Here is a 19,862-nt window from a genome sequence, read left to right as displayed (position 1 = left end):
CTGAGAACTAAATTCTTATTAAGGAAAAATAATAGCACAGAAAATGAACAAATTAGGCTTACTCCTCTCAATGTGCGTAAATGTCAAAGCAATTTTGAGTGAAAAAAAGCAAGTTACCAAAATACGTGTGCAGCCTGATGCCATTTATATCATTTTCAAAATGCAATACATTGTGTTGGGATTTATACATAAAGAATATATGGGCCCTTACCCTAACCAGTTTGTCTCAGTGGAGCCTGCAGACTGAAGGGTCCCAAGTTAGATTCTGGTCGAGGGCATATACCTTGGTTTCAGGCACATCCCCAGCAGGTGGCGTGCAGGAGGCAGCTGATCAATGTTTCTGTCTCATGGATGTTTCTAACTCTCTATCCCTCTCTCTTACTCTCTGTAAAAAAAAAAAAAAAAAAAAAAAAAATCAGTTATATATAAAAGAATATATGGGCCCTGGCTGGTGTGGCTCAGTTGGTTGGGCATCGTGCTGTGCACCAAAAGATTGCCAACCTGGTCAGGGCACATGTCTGGTCAAGGGCATACAGGAGGCATCTGATGAATGTTTTCTTCTCACATTAATGTTTCTCTTTCTCTCTTCCTCTCCCTTCCTCACTCTGTAAAAATCAATAAAATATCTTTAAAAAAAAAGAATAGATGGGAATGGAAAAACTGCAATGAAAATGTTTGTTAATTCTAGGAAAATGTCATCAGGGAGGTAGGCATACAGAGGTGTTGTCAACATTATTAGTAATGATCTATCTTCTTAACTTGGTGGTGGATATTGATCCTTTTATTGTATTATCTTTTATCATTTTAATTACTTTAGTATTTTATAAAAACGACAGGTGAGCAATAAAGAGTACTAGTATTCTCAATGCCTTCATGGTGATTAAAATTAATTCCAAAACTGCTGAGGATTACTGCTGTTGATTATATCGTTGATCCTTGTGTTTGATCTATTAGGAGAGGCAGGGAATGCATGTACACAGTGATAACCCATGAACTGGAAGTCTTTTTGAAAAGTCCAGGGGCTGAGACCTCATTAACATCAGGGGCACTTGTGTTGAATGACAAGACCTCTCCAGCCCTTTCTGAGTAGGCCAGGCTGACTTTACATGATTCTGTAATGTTGGTGAATGCATGACTGGTCACATCTTGTTTGCAATTATAGATCATAAAGCTTAATGGATGCCTTTTAGACGTTGTATTTATAAATGTGCAGAGAGGCAGAGAATAGTGGCTGTATTCAATAAACACCATAAATAACCATGCTGGAGTGGAACACGGAATCCAAATGCAATTTAGATATGCTCGATGGAATCTGAACAGCATTTTCTTAAAGCAGAACTGGGAAAATTCCCATTTTTGCCCGGTAATTGAATTGTGTAGAAACACTAAGGAAAGTTGAATCTAGTTTTTTTTTTCTTGATGTCTTTCCCTTCTCACATTGTCTGATTGGTAGATATAGATGATATAAAATATGAGCATATGTTAAGGGCTAAACTTACATATAACTCGAGAGGACATATTGTAAGGCATTCGCTCTTGTCCAAATCTGCCCAAATGTCACGATACAGCCTGGCAAATGCATGTTTAAATGATGGTGTGAATTCCTGGAGCATGAAAAGATCAACCTGTGGTGTGAACACATTTTTTCCAAACTGAGCTTTTGAGCCTTCTCAGCAGTTTGGTAATCATCCCCAACCCCTATTGCCTCATATTTATTGTTCTTTTGCCCACTGTACATGTGATCTTCCTCTTTATTATGTGACCTACTTTCATGTTGACTAGACTCTTGGACCCATCTCTCCTAGCTCCTTGGCTATTCTTTCCCTTTCTTTTAATAATAACTTTGATGAGTGTTAGGCATTTTTATGATTTGGTTTGAAATGGTAGTTTCAGTTAAGAGAATGCAAACAGATGACTGTGGAATAGGTCTCATCTCCATTTTCTAGCTGTGTGATCTTGGACAAGTGACATAATTTCTCTGAACCTCTGTATCCTCATCTGTAAACTAGGAATAACAAGAATATCTATACCATCAGGTTTTTGAGAGGATTGAATGAGTTGAGACCTGAAAAGGACTTAGAAGAGTGCTTGGCAAAGTAAGCCCTCAATGTATACTAGTTGTTGTTATCACTATTATTATTAAAATGTTAGCTCCTATACATTCCAGCAGCTGTACTCACTGGAATACTCTCTTACATCCTCCAACCCAGCTTAGTTTCCTGAAACTTCCCTATTTGTACTTTTCCTCTAGGGTTACTAATTGGCTTAATCTATTTGCTTAACCTAGAGCCCAGGCAGTAACCCAGAGAAGCCTTTCACTGAGCTTGCCTCCCCACCAACAATTATTTAGAGTGATCCGGGGGGACATGGCGGTAAGCAAGACAGAAAAGTCCCTGCCCTGGTGGGCCTATAGCCAGGGGAGGAAAAGAGGTAATACACCAACGTATATACCAGATGTCAAAGTCTCACCTGTGTCGTTGAAGAAGAGACACAGTGTGATGGAGCAGGGAGCAACTAGAGAGGTGAAGCTATTTCAAAAGGTGGTCTAGGAAGGATTATTTGTGATGGTGGCATTTGAGCTGCGACCTAAATAATAGAAGAAGCAGGCTGTGGGTATTAAGAACATAGGAAGAGGAAACAGCTAGTGCAGTCTTCAGTATGGATTTGAGAAAGGCAGAGTGTCTGGAGTGTGGGGAGCTCAGGGAAAAGTGGTGTGATGAGTAAGGAGGTAAGGAGCATCCAGATCTTACAGGGAATGGTAATAGAGTCCAAGTCGTATTAAAATCCAAATACAGTAACAACCATGCATAAGAGAAAATGGGCCTAAAATGTTAAATTGTGTGAAATGCAAGGATACTTCATAACAAAATTGAGGAAACAGGGTGGAATGAGCCTGGCCAGATGAGCCAGTTCTAGGATCCACATTCACCCAAGCCAAGCTGCTATTTGGTGCCACCTGGTGGTGATCGTCCTCAGACCTCACTCTCACATTGAGGATGGATGGTTCTAGTTCCTTGTCCTGGCTGGTTTATGCTGCTGTTTTTCTGAAATGTCCTACTAAGTTGGTAACCTCTTGGTTGAAAGGATCCCACAAGAATATTGGGCAAATGGGGCACATTCTCATTCTTGAAACAAGGTTGTCTGCTGTTTACTGTTGGCCTCACCTTCTCTTCTCTTTCTATCTCCCCAAAAGATAAACACTTTGTTTCACCTATGTTTGATCATGAGGGCTAGGCAGAGAATGAGAAGTAATGTCCGCTCAGAAACTATACTATCTTTGAATTCATGTTACCAGGGAGTATGCCATCCCAGGATTTTACTGCTAGAGAGAATAATGTGGTAGCTCTGATTTTGTAGTTAACTGTATTTGATTTATAACTATATTATATTATTGTCATATATTTTAGTTGTATATGTATGTTTCTCCTAAAAGGCAGGAATAGATCAAATTCTACTTTGTAACCTTGGTAACAAAGGTGTGGGGGAAAAGGAAACCAGCATGTTTATTCACCTGCTACAAACAGTAGTTCTCTCAGTTAATAGTTACAACAATCTCAAGGCAAGAATTATTATCTCTATTTTAAAGGTAAGGAAGATGAGGAGAAAGAATCCAAAACCACACAATAAGGAAAGGACAGGTCTATGAATTCAACCCCAAACCATCTGAAAACATAAGCTACATGATCATGAAAGAAATATTTGCAACAGATGTAGACCAACAAAGCCCAATTATATTCCATCTCACCAGATCCACTGACTTGAAATCCTGAGCACATTAATTTATATTAATTTTAAATATTTCTTTATGATTTTAGTTTAACTCTTGTGTTTATTTGGTATATCAAAATGCCTCCATAGAGATTGTATACTAAGAATATTTGTAATATCAGATGTGCACCATACAGAAAGTGTAAAAATTTTGTTGCCTTTGTCAGCATGAGGGCAGCCTCTTCTGGCAGGTGCCGTAAATTGAGATGTTGACACCTGTCAAGCATGAGTAAAATGAACCATGTATGGACTGCTCTGCATGGAGAAACTAAGGCCTCTTTAAAGGTAGCAGCCGCTGCTCATCTCCAACCAGTGGTTGCCATGTGGCAATGTGGGTCCAATGTTGCTAGATCAGATTTTTTTAGAGATGCCAGGCATCCAAAATTTGTATGCGAAATCTCCAGATTCTTTCTGTTGGCACCTGGGTTAGTCGTTAAATATAACTCTCTGCATGCCAAGCAAAAGCACGTGGTGTGCATGGGCTGTTTCTGTTCCCAGGGCTGACTGTTTGGGTCGTTTGTCCTGAGACTACAGAATAGATCTGGCTCAGAGGTCTGTGCTTTGTGACAAGAAAGCCCTGCCCTAGGAAATGGGAAACTATTCTTTGTACAGTTTCATTCCTGTTCATTTTGTTGAAGACCGACTTTCAATGCATTTGTTCCTTTGGCAATGTCATTCATTCTTGAGAAGCCAGGAATTAGGAGATGAAGGTGAACCCAATGGTCAGGGTGATGGTAATGGATGATGGAAACATTCTTAGAAGGAAGTTCTCCTGTAGCTTAAAGATGGAATAGGACTGAGGATAAATCAATAGCAATAATAAAAAATGGTGAGCCCTGGCAGGGTGGATCAGATGGTTGGAGCATAGTCCTGTACTCCAAAAGGTTGCAGGTTCAATTCCTGGTCAGGGCACAAGCCTGGGTTGCAGGTTTGATCCCAGTTGGGGCAGGTACAGGAGGTACTGATCAATGTTTCTCTCTCACATGTGTTTTTGTTGTTGTTGTTTCTCTCCTCTCTCTCTCTCTCTCTCTCTCTCTCTCTCTCTCTCTCTCTCTCTCTTCCTCACTCTGAAGCAATCAATTAAAAAGCACACACAAAAACATATCCTTGGGTGAGGATAAAAAACAACAATAGTGAAACGCTCTGATGAAGGATGACTTTACTTTTCCTGAGCAATCATGAGTGGATGCTTAAGTTATTTACTCATTCTTCTTTCCTGTTTGTTTTTAGACATTTGCATCATTTTTACAGTATTGACCTTCAGTGTCCTCAACCTAAACAGTCAGGGGATTTGATGGCTATTGTGTTTGTCCTTCTTTCTGAAATTCTCTGTGTTTGGTGCAAACCAAGGAAAAGAAATGCGAGTAGCTGATAGAAAATTACTGAAACCAAAAAGATGCAATAAAAGTGGAAGCTCAGGAGATGAAGGAGGTTATAGAAATACCACTGACAGCAATCAAATTCCACTGCAACATGTTAGTGAATTCTCTCTGGGGGAACTTCCTTCCGTTTCCTTCCTCTAATATCCTTTCTCCTCTATCACCAAGTGCCTAAATAGTCAGCATGTAAGGCTACAGATAACGCTGATCCAGGAGGCGGAACTTGTCTGCAGGGCTCTCCACCTTGAGCAGTTTCTTTCGCAGCCTCTTTTCATCATGTTTGAAGGGAGTGTCTGAATCCCAAAGCGCCCAGCTCACTGTGGGAGTGTGAGGATCAAACAAAATACGGCACCTGACAGCACATTGGACATGGTGCCACACTGCACCTGCCAAAGGGGTCATTCTTGCTGCCAAGCCTACAGCATTTCACAGCAAAAACACACCTTAGGAACTCATGGTCTGAGTTTGATTGGGAAGCCGGAACATTCTCTAGAAATTACAGGGAGTAGGTTGGCATCTCCACTTTGTTTCATTGCAGGTTGGTGAGGGAGGAGCAAGTGAAGCTTGACTGAGCTGAGTGAGTAGCTTCCTGCAGACCTGGTGCTGGGTGTGCCCCCCCAAAAAATTATGTAGTTTCTCCGTGTAGTTAGCATAGGGCTTCTGCCAGAGAGATGTTTGTTTCTAAGTCTGTTTCCCTCAATAGGCTGTGAGGTTCTCAAAGAAAGAGTCCATGTACTCATGTACGCTTACCTAAGATTCCACAGAAGGCACCATGAAGAGGTAGTATTGCATAGCAGGAAAAGGAGTATTTCATATTAGTCACCCTGCACTTGAATCTCAGCTCCTTCATGGACTGTCCTGTGGCCTTGGGAGAGTGACATGGGTTCTTGGTTTTCTTAACTGTAAAATGGGGAGAATAAGTGGTACTTCTTAGGGCTGCCATGGAGACCGAATCATAGTGCCTGGGCACTTAATAGACATCGAAGTAATGTTCATTCTCTTATTTATGTTTCATCATCTAGAAAACTTTATGGGCACATGTGAGGTGATAAATTTCTCTCTCTTTGTGTGTGTGTGTGTGTGAGAGAGAGAGAGAGAGAGAGAGAGAATGTGCCTTCCAAGTATGTCTAGCAGTTTGGAATCACTACTTTAAACACAATTGTTGAACTGATTCATGCTGTATATTATTAGGTATTTTTTTTACCAAGTAGAGGACCTTAGGTAAATCACTTCTTACATTGAGCTTCACATTTTCTATGTATAAAAGGATGGTAATAGGATTCAACATTTGCCAACAGAGGCTCAAGTTCAAAGAAAATAACTTTTCATGTGTCCTGCCCTATGTTGTCCTTACTGGTATTTAAAATAATAATAGTAATAAAACCAACCATATAGTCAGAATTAGCCAGTGAACCGTCAACTGCATGAAGGAATGGTCTTTGCTGGGATTCCAACATGGCCTGGGGTGGGGACATTTCCTGCAGCTAAGTACTAGCTGCTCCCCATGGCAGGGCATGTTCTCTGCCCAGTTTACTGAAGCCTGAGCTATATCATCCACTAGACTGCCTGCTGGGAGCCTCTAATCCTTGGAGTGTATGACCTTGACTATGGTAGCATATAAAAATTCCATTCCTCTGTTCCTCTATGATTCAATGCTTTCTAATCACATAGAATTTAGACTTTCTTAGTTATCACAGGCATTACAATGGCTAAATCACACAATTCAAAGGAGCTATTGTTTCTTTATAAGCACTAAGAAAGGACATAAGGCACATGACCACAGGCAATGATAACATCCTCTAATTCATTTCTGAGTGATCCTCACCCCATGTCATCTACACTCTTAGTAGCCTGTCTTCTCTAGATGCCTAAGAGCTTTCTCGATTTGAGTGGTTGTTTGTTCAAAGGGAAATTGTTTATACACCTTGTTTCCTCTTGTAGTTACTTGGTCCTGGCTCTGAGCTCCTCAAGTTACCAAGATTCTGAGGTTGACTCATGGGGCCACTCCTGTCTCTGGATCGCATGTGAGCGGCATCAGTCCTGCAAAGACATTTTCAAACCAAAGGCATCTAGGATGCTGAGGAGCTACGGCCAGACAAACCAGCCTACGTGCCTTTGGGAATCTTAAACCCAGGGCCCTCTGTCTAAGAGTGCACTTCACTTTTCTGTTTTGATGTTTTCCCCCCCAACTCACAGAAGAGAGGAAAAAAGATAATTTTCTTTCTTTCAAAAAAAAAAAATCACAGAACTTTGTGAATGTGACAAATAAAAGCTTTTATTTTTTTCCAAAGAACTTTTTCATTATAATTGTTGCTTGTCTGCCATTACGCAACATGAAATAATTTTTCTCTCAGTATAATCAGATGGTGACAGAAATATGGTAACGGTTTCTAAAGGGCTTATTTAAATTCTCCATTTCTCACTGGGGGTTGAAGCTCTCCGTTTTATTTGCAGGTAAATTATCGTATTTATTGTGTCTGCATAAATACCTCCATTACAAATAATGCAGGCTTTTGAAATACTCAAAGTAAAAAAAAAAAAAAAAAGTGGACCTGTCTTAAAGGGATAGGTTTAACATTCTGCAAGAATAAATTTAAAACAAACTTGCATTCCTCCTTTTAAGCAGGAAAACAAAGCATTGTTCAAGATGGCTTCACCACTGTCTTAATCAAGGATTAATGTTCTCAGGGTTCAATAGGATGGCATGAGAGGGAAAAGTAAAGCTTAGCCAGTTCAGTACCCTGAACACATCAGGCCACAGGGATCAACTTTGTTAAGAGTGACAGTGTGACCTATTGAAAGGTAGACTAACCTATTGATGATTTGGAATCAGAGAAAAACAAGTTTCAATCTACCATACTGTGTACCAGATGGAAGTGATGTGCTCTCTTAGGGACAGGGTGCCTTATCTGAAGTATAGGGATAAGAATATCCTGCTAATTAGAATTGCTTTTGGTCGCAAGGACCAGGAAACTCAAGTGATTGTGAGTTACTTATAAAATCCTAAATTACCTCATGATAAAAAATCTGGCGGCAGGGTTGGTTCAGTAGCGCACTGTTATCAGAAGGCCAGTTTGTGTGTCTGTGATTTGATTGGATTTCCCCCATGGTACCAAGTTGGCTGCACCTCCAGTCATCAAGCCTTCCATCCAGCTTGCTAAACAGCAGGAGTATGTCAGGAATTCTGTCATTTCTGACTTTGCGTGGTGGAAGACTTTTATAATAAGGATCATTTGTAAGTAGTAGAGAAGCACAGTGTAATAACATTGCAGAATCTTAGCATTTTCAGGCTGGGGTTGAATATGATCTATATCAGTGCTTTTAAAATCATCAAGGTTCCTAGAGTTGAAACTGTACTTGATCTATGCCACAGAAACATTCAGTTGCTCCATGGTCACTGCAAGTAGGTGCGTCTTGAGATTCACTTGTTCTACCAAAGAGTGCTCTGTAGAGTACAGGATGAAAAATACAGATCTAATTTAACTTTTTCTTAATATAGAAATTATATAATTAAAATATAAAGTTGGAAAGTGACATCCCCAAGCTGAATTCGCTACTGAGTGCCAGAATAGCTGGTGTTACTTTAATTAAATTTTTTGAGTAATTGGTTTTGGGAACAGTAGCCAAATATTTCTATGGGTTGGAGGGGACAGTGGCTGAAAGGCCAGCCTGGAGATACTGTGTTCATTCAGGTTTCAGAAAAAGTGAAACTGGAGCAGGGTGTGGGCAACAGATCTAGAGAATGGATGTCAAAGATAGAATTTCCAGTGTATTTTCCTCCCCTTCCTCTGTCTTTCCTTCATCCCTCAAATTACTCTGTGCCCTCCAAGTCCCAGGTCCTGTTTTGTTCTCATATCACCTCATCGGGCTTAAATTCTAGAAAGGGGAAGAAGACACAAGATATGATATGCATGTAAGATGTAAAGTATGTTAGGTGGCAGTGCATACAAAGAGGATAAAAACAGAAAAAGGATGAGGAATTTTTGTGCTGAAGTGGGTAGGTATGTGGCAATTTTAGACATGGTAGCCAGGGCAAGGACTTGCAGAGAAGATGGATAGGCAAGTAAAGACTTGGAAGTTGAGAGATAAAGCCATGGGAACATCTGAGAGAACATTCTAAGAGGGAACAGCATATGCAAACACATGCCAAGACCTCAGCATGCCTGATATGCCTGGGGAATAGCTAGAAAGTCAGTGTAGTGTCCTGGGTAAGGCGAAGAAACAATGTTTGATGAATTCAAAGAGATAAGAGAAGGCAGATCAGGTAAGACGTAAGCCATTATAGAAACTTTAACCTTTAATACATTGATTATGAGGAAGGAGAGCTAGGGAACAGTGCTGGGAGGAAAATTAGTTTGATATATAGAAAGATACACAGAGTGGGGCAAAATTAGGTGTGCAGTTGTTTGTATTGAAAATAATACAATAATTAATAAATAATACAAGAGGAGACTCTATGTTTTGCATACTCACAACTGTAAGCCTACTTTTGCCCCACCCTGTGTGTTTGGGCAGAAGGAGTTTAAAATGAAGAGGCCTCTGAGATTAGCGAATTCTTAGGTGATACAAGTTTGTATACAAACTTATGTTAGAGGTCAGTTTAGAGATGTTTATCATTGAGCCTGCAGACTAGAGAAAAGAGTTGAAGTGCAAATAAATTGGTCCTCTTTGGAAGGATTTGGCAATGCTGTGTTTAGAAAATAGACAGACAAAAAAGGAAGACTTTAGAGATAACACAAAAAGGGCAACACCAAGAAGAGACTGAGTCTCTCATGCCAACTGAGTAAAGAAAAAGATGTACAAAAGGCAGACAGTCCTATAACCATGCCATTGCCACTGTCATTCATAACGAGCACCTTTCAGCTTAATGGGCCAAGGCTAGTGGCTAATCAGGACTTATAAAGAAGACACAGTAATAATGATATCACCATATACTTTGTGTAGCAGTCAATTGACTTCCAGAGCTGCTTCATACCTTATCAAGAGTTTCCTTTGTGAAACAGACAAAGCATGCTGGTGTTTTTTTTTTTTAACTTACAACTTGGCTAATGAAGAAATCAATGTTCAAAGAGGCCACCTAAACCTTATAGCAGCCATTGAGCTGGTCAGTAGCAGATGGAGGCATAAGCCCACAGCCTATGTCTCCCGTCCTAGGGTATTAGAGCTTAGAGAGGACTGGAGTATGCTGTAGCACGATCCTTCCATTTTATATGTAGGGAATTGAAGCCCCAACACTTGGACTGTCTTGACATGGACACAGAAACTAGAGAATGTTCATTTCCGCATACCTAATGATTTCCTGCCTTGCTTTGTAGAGTGGCTCTACACTGATCTCATTCAATCCCTAAAACAACACTATGAGCTAGGGAATAGCATCCTCATTTAAGAGCGGAGGAAAGTGAAGCTGAAAAAAGATAAATCACTTGCTCAGAGTCACCCCCCGCCAGGAAGGAACAGAGCCAGGACTCAAACTCAACCATAGCTGACTACAAAGTGTGGTCTTGTTTGCATGTTGTTATCTGGCCTTTGACTTAAGTATAATAGTCAGTGATTGGTGCGGAGCCACTTTTCTTGTTTTCTTGTTTTCTTTTCAGAGATTGCTTGTTTGTGTCTGTGTGAGTTCTGACCAGAGCACAGTCTTTCCCCTGACTATGGAAAGGGAAAGGAGTCTATCCAAACAGAAAATGCTGGCTGTAGCAATAAGGCACCCCAAACTGTGTCCTGGCCCAGTAAAACAGAAATGTATTCTTGCTCGTATAAATAGCATAAATAGTCCATGACAGGGCCCGGTCTGCGCTGCAGTCTTGCAGGAAGCCAGGCAGACAGAGACACTGCCATTTTTTAACAAGTGGCTTCAAGGTTCCCTGCACCTTAGCCCCTGTGGGCAGGTGGAAACAGTGCAGAGGCTCATAGGAGGGTTTTTTTTGTGAGCCATGCTGAATTACATTATTCCTGGCTTACTCACATGGCCTCACCCATTGGCAAAGGAGGTGTGCTCAAGACACAGCCTTGGGAGCCCAAGAAGAGGAGGAGATGGGAAAGCTAATCTCTTTCTACCACAGAGTTTCTCTCTCTCTCTCTCTCTCTCTCTCTCTCTCTCTCTCTCTCTCTCTCTCATTTATTTGTCTTTTTAGTTTCCCACAAACATTCTGATGCATGTTTTGTTGAGTACAATCCTGGCATTCTGCAAATATTCGATAATAATTAGGTTTGTGTTCAGTGTACTTGTGCCCCTTTTGGGAGGAGATAATTCACATTTTAATGGGGGCATATATAATAGATTCATTGATTCTATTCCTGAATGTTTTACAATATTATAATTATCTCAAAATACAAGTGAATGTTTTTTTTAATATATTTTATTGATTTTTTACAGAGAGGAAGGGAGAGGGATAGAGAGTTAGAAACATCGATGAGAGAGAAACATTGATCAGCTGCCTCCTGCACACCCCCAACTGGGGATGTGCCCACAACCAAGGTACATGCCCCTGACCAGAATCAAACCTGGGACCTTTCAGTTCGCAGGCGGATGCTCTATTCACTGAGTCAAACCGGTTAGGGCCATGGTCGGCAAACTGTGGCTCGCGAACCACATGCGGCTCTTTGTCCCCTTCAGTGTGGCTCTTCCTAAGCCTTAGGAGTACCCTAATTAAGTTAATACCAATGTACCTACCTATATAGTTTAAGTTTAAAAAATTTGGCTCTCCAAAGAAATTTCAATCGTTGTACTGTTGATATTTGGCTCTGTTGACTAATGAGTTTGCCAACCACTGGGTTAGGGCAAAGTGAATGTTTTTAAAGATCCAGAAGTCATCTTGCAATCCCTACCAGTTTCCTGGTTACAAATTAATATGAGTTATTTTTGCCCATCTGCTCATTGTTAGCAGCAATAAGGAGTCCAAAGTGAATATTCTATACAAAAGAAGAAACATAATAGATTTTGCTTAAAAGTCTTCTTTGTTCATAAGTCTGTGAAGTTTATTTTTATTCTCGTCAATCTACAGATGAGAAAACAAAGATTTGAAAAAATCTAAACAATGTATTCCTGTGGTGGTGAGTGGGAAATTGAAGTCATGTTTGTCTCCAAAGCCCATGTTCTTAGCCACAGTTATTTTTTTACAGTTCAGGTTGCCCTAATAGACTCTGAGTGTAAGGAGCACAGGAAACTTACCTTTTCATCTCGGTATCACAGGGTGTAGTCCAATCCTTTATACATGTGTGCTCAATAAGCTTTTGTTGAATGAATGAACGTATCAAAAGTTTTTCTTATGATGCCACCTCCTCATAAATCCTGATAAAATATATATTTCAAATGCAACTTAAGCCTGTACTTCACTGTGAACCAATTAATATGAAATACAAAAAATATCTCCTTGGAAATAAGCTTTAAGAAAAACTTGGCTGCTTTTATAAATTGTCAAGTAGCAAATCTGAGAGGGCAGGATATCAGGTAAAGGAAGATGTTCATCCAATTCAAGACACTAGCATTTTGCAAGAATCGAAGGATTTGTTTGCAAATGGCTTTTGGGAGCAAATTCACTGTACATTCCAAATAGGATTAAGTGTGTTGCTTAGGGCACATCCTATGAAAAAACCTTGGGTAGTCATCTGTTTTTCGATATTGATAAAAAAAAAAACTCCAGGTATAGGCAGGATCCTTCCTTGAAGGCAATTATAACTATGTCTTTTTGTTGCCTATTGTGCCTCCTTAAAAATCTCTAAAGGTTAGACATAGAAGCAAGTATTAAATAAAACCACATGGCGTCTTTTAACGGTAAATAACATATAAAGATTAAACTAACCCCATTACATTTAGTTTTGTGAATTGACATTACATCTTTGTGATTTGCAAACACCAGGAAATCTTGTGGCCCTTTGAGTCTCTGGGATAGCTCTTTTTCATTGTTCCTTTCATTTAGTTCATTGTCATTTATTTTGTCATTCATTCATTCCCACAAACATTTTGGGGGCACCTTCATATTCTTGATACTCAATATCACAAGAAATGTCAACCTAAGATGTCTCTTAGGTTTTTGAGAAATTTACATTTGCAAAATGGGCACAAACGGAAAATAGGTGTGATATAGAGTAAGATGTATGCTGACATGGATGTGTGTGTATATAGAATCCCTGGGGATGGCGGACTGTGTACCTGGAGGAGTTGGGGAAGGTGATATTGGCTGGGATTTGAAGGATGAGTGTGTATACCCCCTCCCCTTGATTGGGTGTTCTTGGGTTTCAGGAATCATGTGTCTATCACCTTTCCAGCCACCACGGCACAAAAACCATCCTTGGCACATTCAATTAATATGACTTGAATAAGAGTTATCTTTTGTAAAACTTCCTTTCTTGATGGATCAACTTTCTTTCTTGATAGACTAGTGACAAATGTAGGTCCTGTCTCACTCTGAACCCGGTGTCACCTTTTGTTAGCCCTTTGACCTGGGTTGTAATGTGAGTTTTTATGTTGCCGACACTTGGCACTGAGGGCCCAGAAATGAATACTACAGGTTCCACTCTCAAGGCCCCAGGATCTCTTGTTTCCTCTGCCACATTTTCAGGTCTGTGCTGGATTAAACTGAAATTTAAACACAATCCTAGGACTTGGTATAGGAAGGAAACATGGTTATTTTTGTTTGTCCCTTTCCCTTGGGATGGCTGACAACCTGTGTGATGAGTCAGGCTCACTGTAATTTATCAGAAATCCTTGAGAGACAGAGTTGGATTCCACAGTGAACTCACCAAGACCTCGTTCCCAGAGCATCTGTCTTGTTTGTTTGCCTGTGGCAAGTGCCAGCTAGGAGAAACGGATCTCTGAGGACAAAGGCAGCCACAGCCATTTATAATGTCTAAAGCCCCCATAATGTTGCCAAAAAGCCTTTGAGTGTGTTCTGGATTGGAGTCTGTGGTGGTTGCTTTTCACCCTGCTGTGACTATGCAGAAGAAACAGGCGGTTTTAGGAGCACGATGAAAATGTGAGCGCCTCTCAAGGAGTCTGGTTGCATGGGGAATGAAATGTTTGGCTTCAGGTATAAATTTTGCACCCACATCAGCAACACGCAGCCTTATTGCCAGGTGCCAGTGTGCGATGAGCTCTGGCTACTACTCCCAGCGAGTCCCTGGCCATGTAGCTCACAGATAAGGGACAGCTCCATGCTTATCTCATGTTCAATGCCACGCAGGGATCGCTTGTCTTGGGGGAAATCATAGGTGTGTTCCTGTAATGTTCTTCACTCCCTGAGAGAGCCCTGCCCAGAAAGCTTCGGTCTCGCTGGGCCACGGAAGCTTCTCCTGCTCTCTCTTATCATTCCATTTTGGGAATAAAACTATCTCCACATTTTTTTTTCAACATTTGCACATCATTCACCACCATTCCTCCTCCTAGGAATTGCCTTTGAAATCGAAGCCTGGAGGAATTATTGGTAACATTTTCCAATGATTTTTCCTCCACACGGGGATGGTTTTGAGTGTGAAAGGGCAGCAGATGTGAACGAGGCCTGTCTCTGGCCAGCTAGGACATAGCCTTGTTTTGTTTATTTAAGAAGCTTTGCTTTGGTATCTCCTGGTTCCCCACCACACTCACCATGGCTAGATGGTTGCTACTGAAACACTCTTGGTGATCTAGAAGTGACAGGGTCTGTGGGCATCCAGACTGCCTTCCTAGGAGCTTTGGAAATTAATGCCTGAGGTAGAATTTGTTGCTGCAGAGAGTATTTTGAACTGAATGTAGAGATGTTACCTTTGAAAATCGGTCTTCTGGTTATGTGTGTCCCTGGGTAACCCATATTTAAAAATACAGAACTGCCTCCATAGTCTAGGGTCAGCCCTGCCTCTTGGTGAAACATCGCCTCCAGTCACTTCTCTGTTTCAATTTTTGAAGTTTTTAGTGACCCAAGGTGTGTCCTATAAAGCTGTACACCTGTACAATTTTAGAAATGACAAAGTAGACATTGCAAATTCATTCTGTGGAGATTTATAATACATGTACACACACCCTGGCTGCAGTTGCCGAAGGTGCCATAGAAGCCCTGGGTCCTGAGGGCAGACTGATCTTAGACACCTAAGAGATACTGTATGTCAAAAGACTGCACGGACCCTTCATACCAGGTAAAAGCCATAAAGGAAGAAGAGGGCAGTTGGTGGGGAAAAGCTAAAGCTAAACTTAAAGCCAGAGTTGCCTGGAATAAAGACTACCCTTTTCTCTCTTTTCTTGGCTGAAATGGCATGATGAGAGTGACAGGTTTCAAGCTGCATTTACAGCTCCTCACACAGTACAGAACTTGTCTAGATAATAGGACCACTGGTGGCTGATTGCCCCGAGCTGACACTGACAGCAGGGAAGTGTTAAAAAAGACCGCAAAGAGGGTTTTAATCATGATGTGCTATATCCAAATATTAATTAGATTTCTATTCCTATAACACTGCCAAGGTTCAGATATTTCCAGGAGAACGAGGGGATGATTCCCAGCCAATAGTGGCTGTATTCCAAGAAATAATTACATGGCGGGAATGAACTGACACTTGGCTTCATTATTGACAGCTCCTCTTTCTGCAAAGGTCAGGCCCTCCAGCCCGGAGACAGCCTTTGGGCTGGAGAGCCTATGCACGGCTCCAGGAGTTTGCTGGGCTAAAAACTGTGGTCCTTAGCGCTGAGCAGACACAGCCCAAGGGACTTTCCTTTGTCAGGAATGACTGAGAATGAGCATCTCTGATTGACGGTCATAAATCAAGTCCTCTAGTGAATCAGAAGGTTTAAAATAATGAGAACAGTAGTTTCCAAACCCTGCTCCCCAGAACACCAGTTTCCAAGATATTAAGGAATCCCCCCCAAAAGAAAAGCTTCCCCCAGCCAAATGTGGTTGGGAAACAGGGCATTTATATTATTCTCCTCTCGAAGCTGTGCCGGGCATGTAAATGTGTTAAGCCTCTAAGACCGTACTATAAGAAACATTGGTTTAACACTAGTGAATCCAGAGTTTCCTCAACTTATTTGTCCATGAATATGATAAGAAAATCCCAAATAATATTTGGAATGACTACTTTGGAGTTACTGAATCAGAGAAAAGACCTATGCAGTAACAGAGCTGGGCCAGACATCCTCAGTTTAGTTTTTGGTGTCTCTGAAGCCTACACAGCACTTGCAGTTGGGACTGTCTCCATGGCCATCAGCTCCCCTTCCTTGGTCCATAAATGAGAAAGCATCTGCAAATGAAGCTTTCAATTTGGATTCTGGAGAAAATGGGATTTGGTTCTTCCTGTAACTTGCATTTTAGGTCATTGAGCAGTTGTAATTGCTTTGTTGACATGAGCATATTTAGGTGTTTGCTGAAGGGTCAGTGCCAAAAGAATTAATGTCCTGGTGGGCTTGTGTTTTTCTCTGAGGCAGATATTGATGAATGTACAGAGGGAATCATTGAGTGCCACCACCATTCCCGCTGCGTTAACCTGCCAGGGTGGTACCACTGTGAGTGCAGAAGCGGTTTCCATGACGATGGGACCTATTCACTGTCCGGGGAGTCCTGTGTTGGTAAGCAGCTTTCAGCCTTGCCCTCCATCCTTCAGGGCCTTTGCAGGAGGGGCAGCCAGCTCTGGTACTCTCTTCAGCTCCTGGTGTTAAAATATGACCGCTCGCTGGTTAAACCCATCTGTTTTCAAACTCCCTTCCTCGGCAATTCAGGGATTAGGCTGGGAATTAGGCAGTGAGGGGTTTTCGAATTTTTAAACAGAAACAGGAGGAGTCAGAGGGCAGAGTCTGGGTCTGTATGCTAAGGCATTTAGTTCTTTCCAAAGGACATCAGGGCGGCTTGCTGGAATGTTTAACTGTTAGAGACACAGTTGTGAGAGAGAAGGAACTGTAGCTGAACTTTGGAAGTTTCTTTTGAATTGGAGCTTTTGTACTGGAAAAGTCACGGTGCCTCTCTGAACCTTCATCTGTAAATATGCAAAAATGTGAATAGTAATACTCATGCATGGTTAGGATTAAATTGGATACTGTATATTTAAAGATGATATGCTTGAATCAATGCACGAACATATAGTGACATTAACCTTATTATTGTTAATGCCACCACCATCCTTGCAAGGTCCCCTTTAATCACTGCCCTGCTTGCGCTTCTATTAAATACTGAATGGAGGAAGTTAGCAATGGAGTTCATCACCTTCAGGACCTCACTACTTTCCTGAAATCCAAACAGCTGATAAAAAATGTAATTGTTGATATGAGAGCTGTGGATGGTTCAGTTCTTTTATGTCATGTGGACTCAGCTGATTCTTAAGGCTGATTTGGACAGACCCAGCAGGCAGGCATTCTGACCATGGGTTCCCAAAGCCAAGGTGGCTGAGTTAGAATTCATTGTCTCTGCTCATTGCATATCTCTTTTTGTAAAGGTCGCTACAGGGATCTACTTGTGTGTTTTTTTTAACTTCTCCCCTGAGATTGCCTTAAAGCAAAGATGAATTAGGGGCCAAGAGGCAACAGCATGAATTATCTAGCACAGTTTAGAGGTGCTGTTGAGAAGCCTGCAGTGTCCTTGTTAAAAGCGTGGACCCTTGAGCCAGATTCCCCGCAGTCATATTCCAGCTCTGCCTCTTCTAAGTAGGTTACTCTGGGCAAGGTCTTAGCAAGTCTGTACCTCATAGGAGTGTTGTGAGAATTAATTGTATTCATATCTGTTAAATGTTCAATAAACGTTAGTTATTATGATCTTAAATGTTCCTGCATATTCTGCCCCATGCTCTATCCATGATTCTTTATTGTTAATGTAACCTCAGGGAGCGGTTTGCATTTATACTGGGTCTTCATATTCCTACTTTACATACAGCTTGGAATGTGCAGCTCAGTATACTAGTAAACAGGTGTTCTGTGAATAGGACTAGATCAAGTTCAAGCAGCTCGTGTACCACCGCACCCCAAGGAAGCATTCTTAGATGTCTTCAGAGGAGTCATCACTCCTCCCCTCTGCTAACTAGAGCTGTTTCTGGCGTGTGTTTCTACATCTTGACTTATTATACCACCACACAATGTTTGTGCTCTCAGACTATACTGTGAGCATGAAATAGGCTTTTATGCTTCTGTCTCTCCCATGACACCCTTTGGTAGTCGGTGTTCAATAAACGCAAAAAATGCAACCACATCAAGTGCTGGTAAAGAAACACAGTCACAGAAAGGATGACACCTTGCCCCCTGGCCCATTGCTGTTGTCACACAAGTGGAGACTCAAGCCTGGGTCAAGAGTGACTCAGCAGCCCAGGTCCCAAGGGCAGTCCCTGCTTACACCTGTTGTTCTTATGTAACTATCCATTGCATCAGTGTGTTCCCTGTCACACTCATAAATGTCCCTGATAGGATGACAGATGTCATGTGGCCTCACCTGCTGGTTTCTCTCTGCTCTGCTGAGGGGCATGCCTGGGGCATGGAGGGTGGGGTCAGAAGCTCCTGCATCCCTGGGGGGCACTTTGTTCATCCATGAACTGATCCCTGATCTTCCAGGAAAACCTCACAAACAGGATTCCTTGCCAAGGGAACAGAGTTGTTTTTATTAGTGGCATTTCTAACTTGGTTAATTGTTCATCTGAATCCCCCTTCATTTCCACACTTTTAGAAATATCTTTCTAAATGAGTCTTAATAAGAACAGAAATATGAGCATCATTTAGTGTTTCTTTGGTAGTCCAGGGAACTCTGTTGGTTCAGAATTATTTCTTGGTGAAAGAGGTTTATAAATCAGATCATGTATCTGTCTTGTTTCTGCCTTCTATTACCTTCCCACTGAATATAAGATAAATTATCAACTTTTTCACATGGCCTCCAGGGCTAACTCTTGGACTCATGCCCTATGTATGTTAGCCTTTTTATCTTTTCACACCTTGGACATGACAGTCAACTCACCCATTTTCAGGACCTTTGCTGTTCGCTGTGTCTGGAACACTCGACTCCTGTCTTATCACATGACTTTGTTCTTTAAATTTAATTCTTGGCTACAGTTCCACCTTTTCAAGGAGATGGTCCCTTGAAAAAACATTTTGTCTAAAGTAGTCCTTCCCCGGTCACTTCCATTGTATCACTCACTCTCCTCCACATTTTCTATACCATTTTCTGTGCTCAAGTTTATTGTGCATATGCCTGTGTGTGATTGTCTTCTGCCACAAACATGCAAATTCCCTGAGGCCAGAGACCTTGCCTGTCCTTCACCACTGCACCTCCAACCACGAGACCACTGTGGGCATGCAGTAGTAGGCATTTGAGGCACAAATGATTGAGGAATAGACAATCTAAACCACATTAAGGTCAGGTTTATTTTCTATTTCGTTTAACGTAACTCACTTTATAGAGTGTGATACATACACAGGATGTCAAATATCACAAAATCATGTGAGTATTGACATTCAGAAAAAATATTTATTGAGAATAACGGTTGCATCAGCACAGTCTTTGGGAATATGGGTGTGAAAGAGGTAAGATCTCATTCTTAAGGAATTTATGACCAGAAGTATTATGAATTACAAGAGCATATCTTAATGGCACTGAATGTTATCACATCAGAATAAGCCCTTAATAACATCAGCTACTAGTACTTACATTAAAAAATAGCAACTAAAACAATCCTTAAAACTAGTTTTAAATGTTTTAGCAATATGTACTCAGCTATGCTTTTCCCCCAGATAATAGCAGGAATGGCATACGGTAGAAACTAAAATGTGGCAGTTGTAGGCTTTTA

At 41.2% G+C, this 19,862-nt stretch overlaps 1 protein-coding gene across 2 annotated transcripts in view; it reads left to right on the top strand.

Moving 5' to 3' along the window:
• The window catches only part of NELL1 (neural EGFL like 1), a 702,892-nt gene that overhangs the window by 641,248 nt on the left and 41,782 nt on the right, over nt 1-19,862 (top strand). Inside the window, exon 16 of one of the 2 annotated variants that reach the window (XM_081098633.1) lies at nt 16,534-16,674. The exons of the other annotated variant lie outside the window; for it this stretch is intronic. Coding sequence (XP_080954759.1) covers nt 16,534-16,674 — 141 coding nt within the window. The remainder of the gene's footprint in view (nt 1-16,533; nt 16,675-19,862) is intronic. 2 annotated transcript variants of the gene reach the window in all.

Source organism: Myotis nattereri, assembly GCF_964212035.1.
Source record: "Myotis nattereri genome assembly, chromosome: 9".
NCBI lineage: Eukaryota > Metazoa > Chordata > Mammalia > Chiroptera > Vespertilionidae > Myotis > Myotis nattereri.
This window is presented reverse-complemented; position numbering and strand designations above follow the sequence as displayed.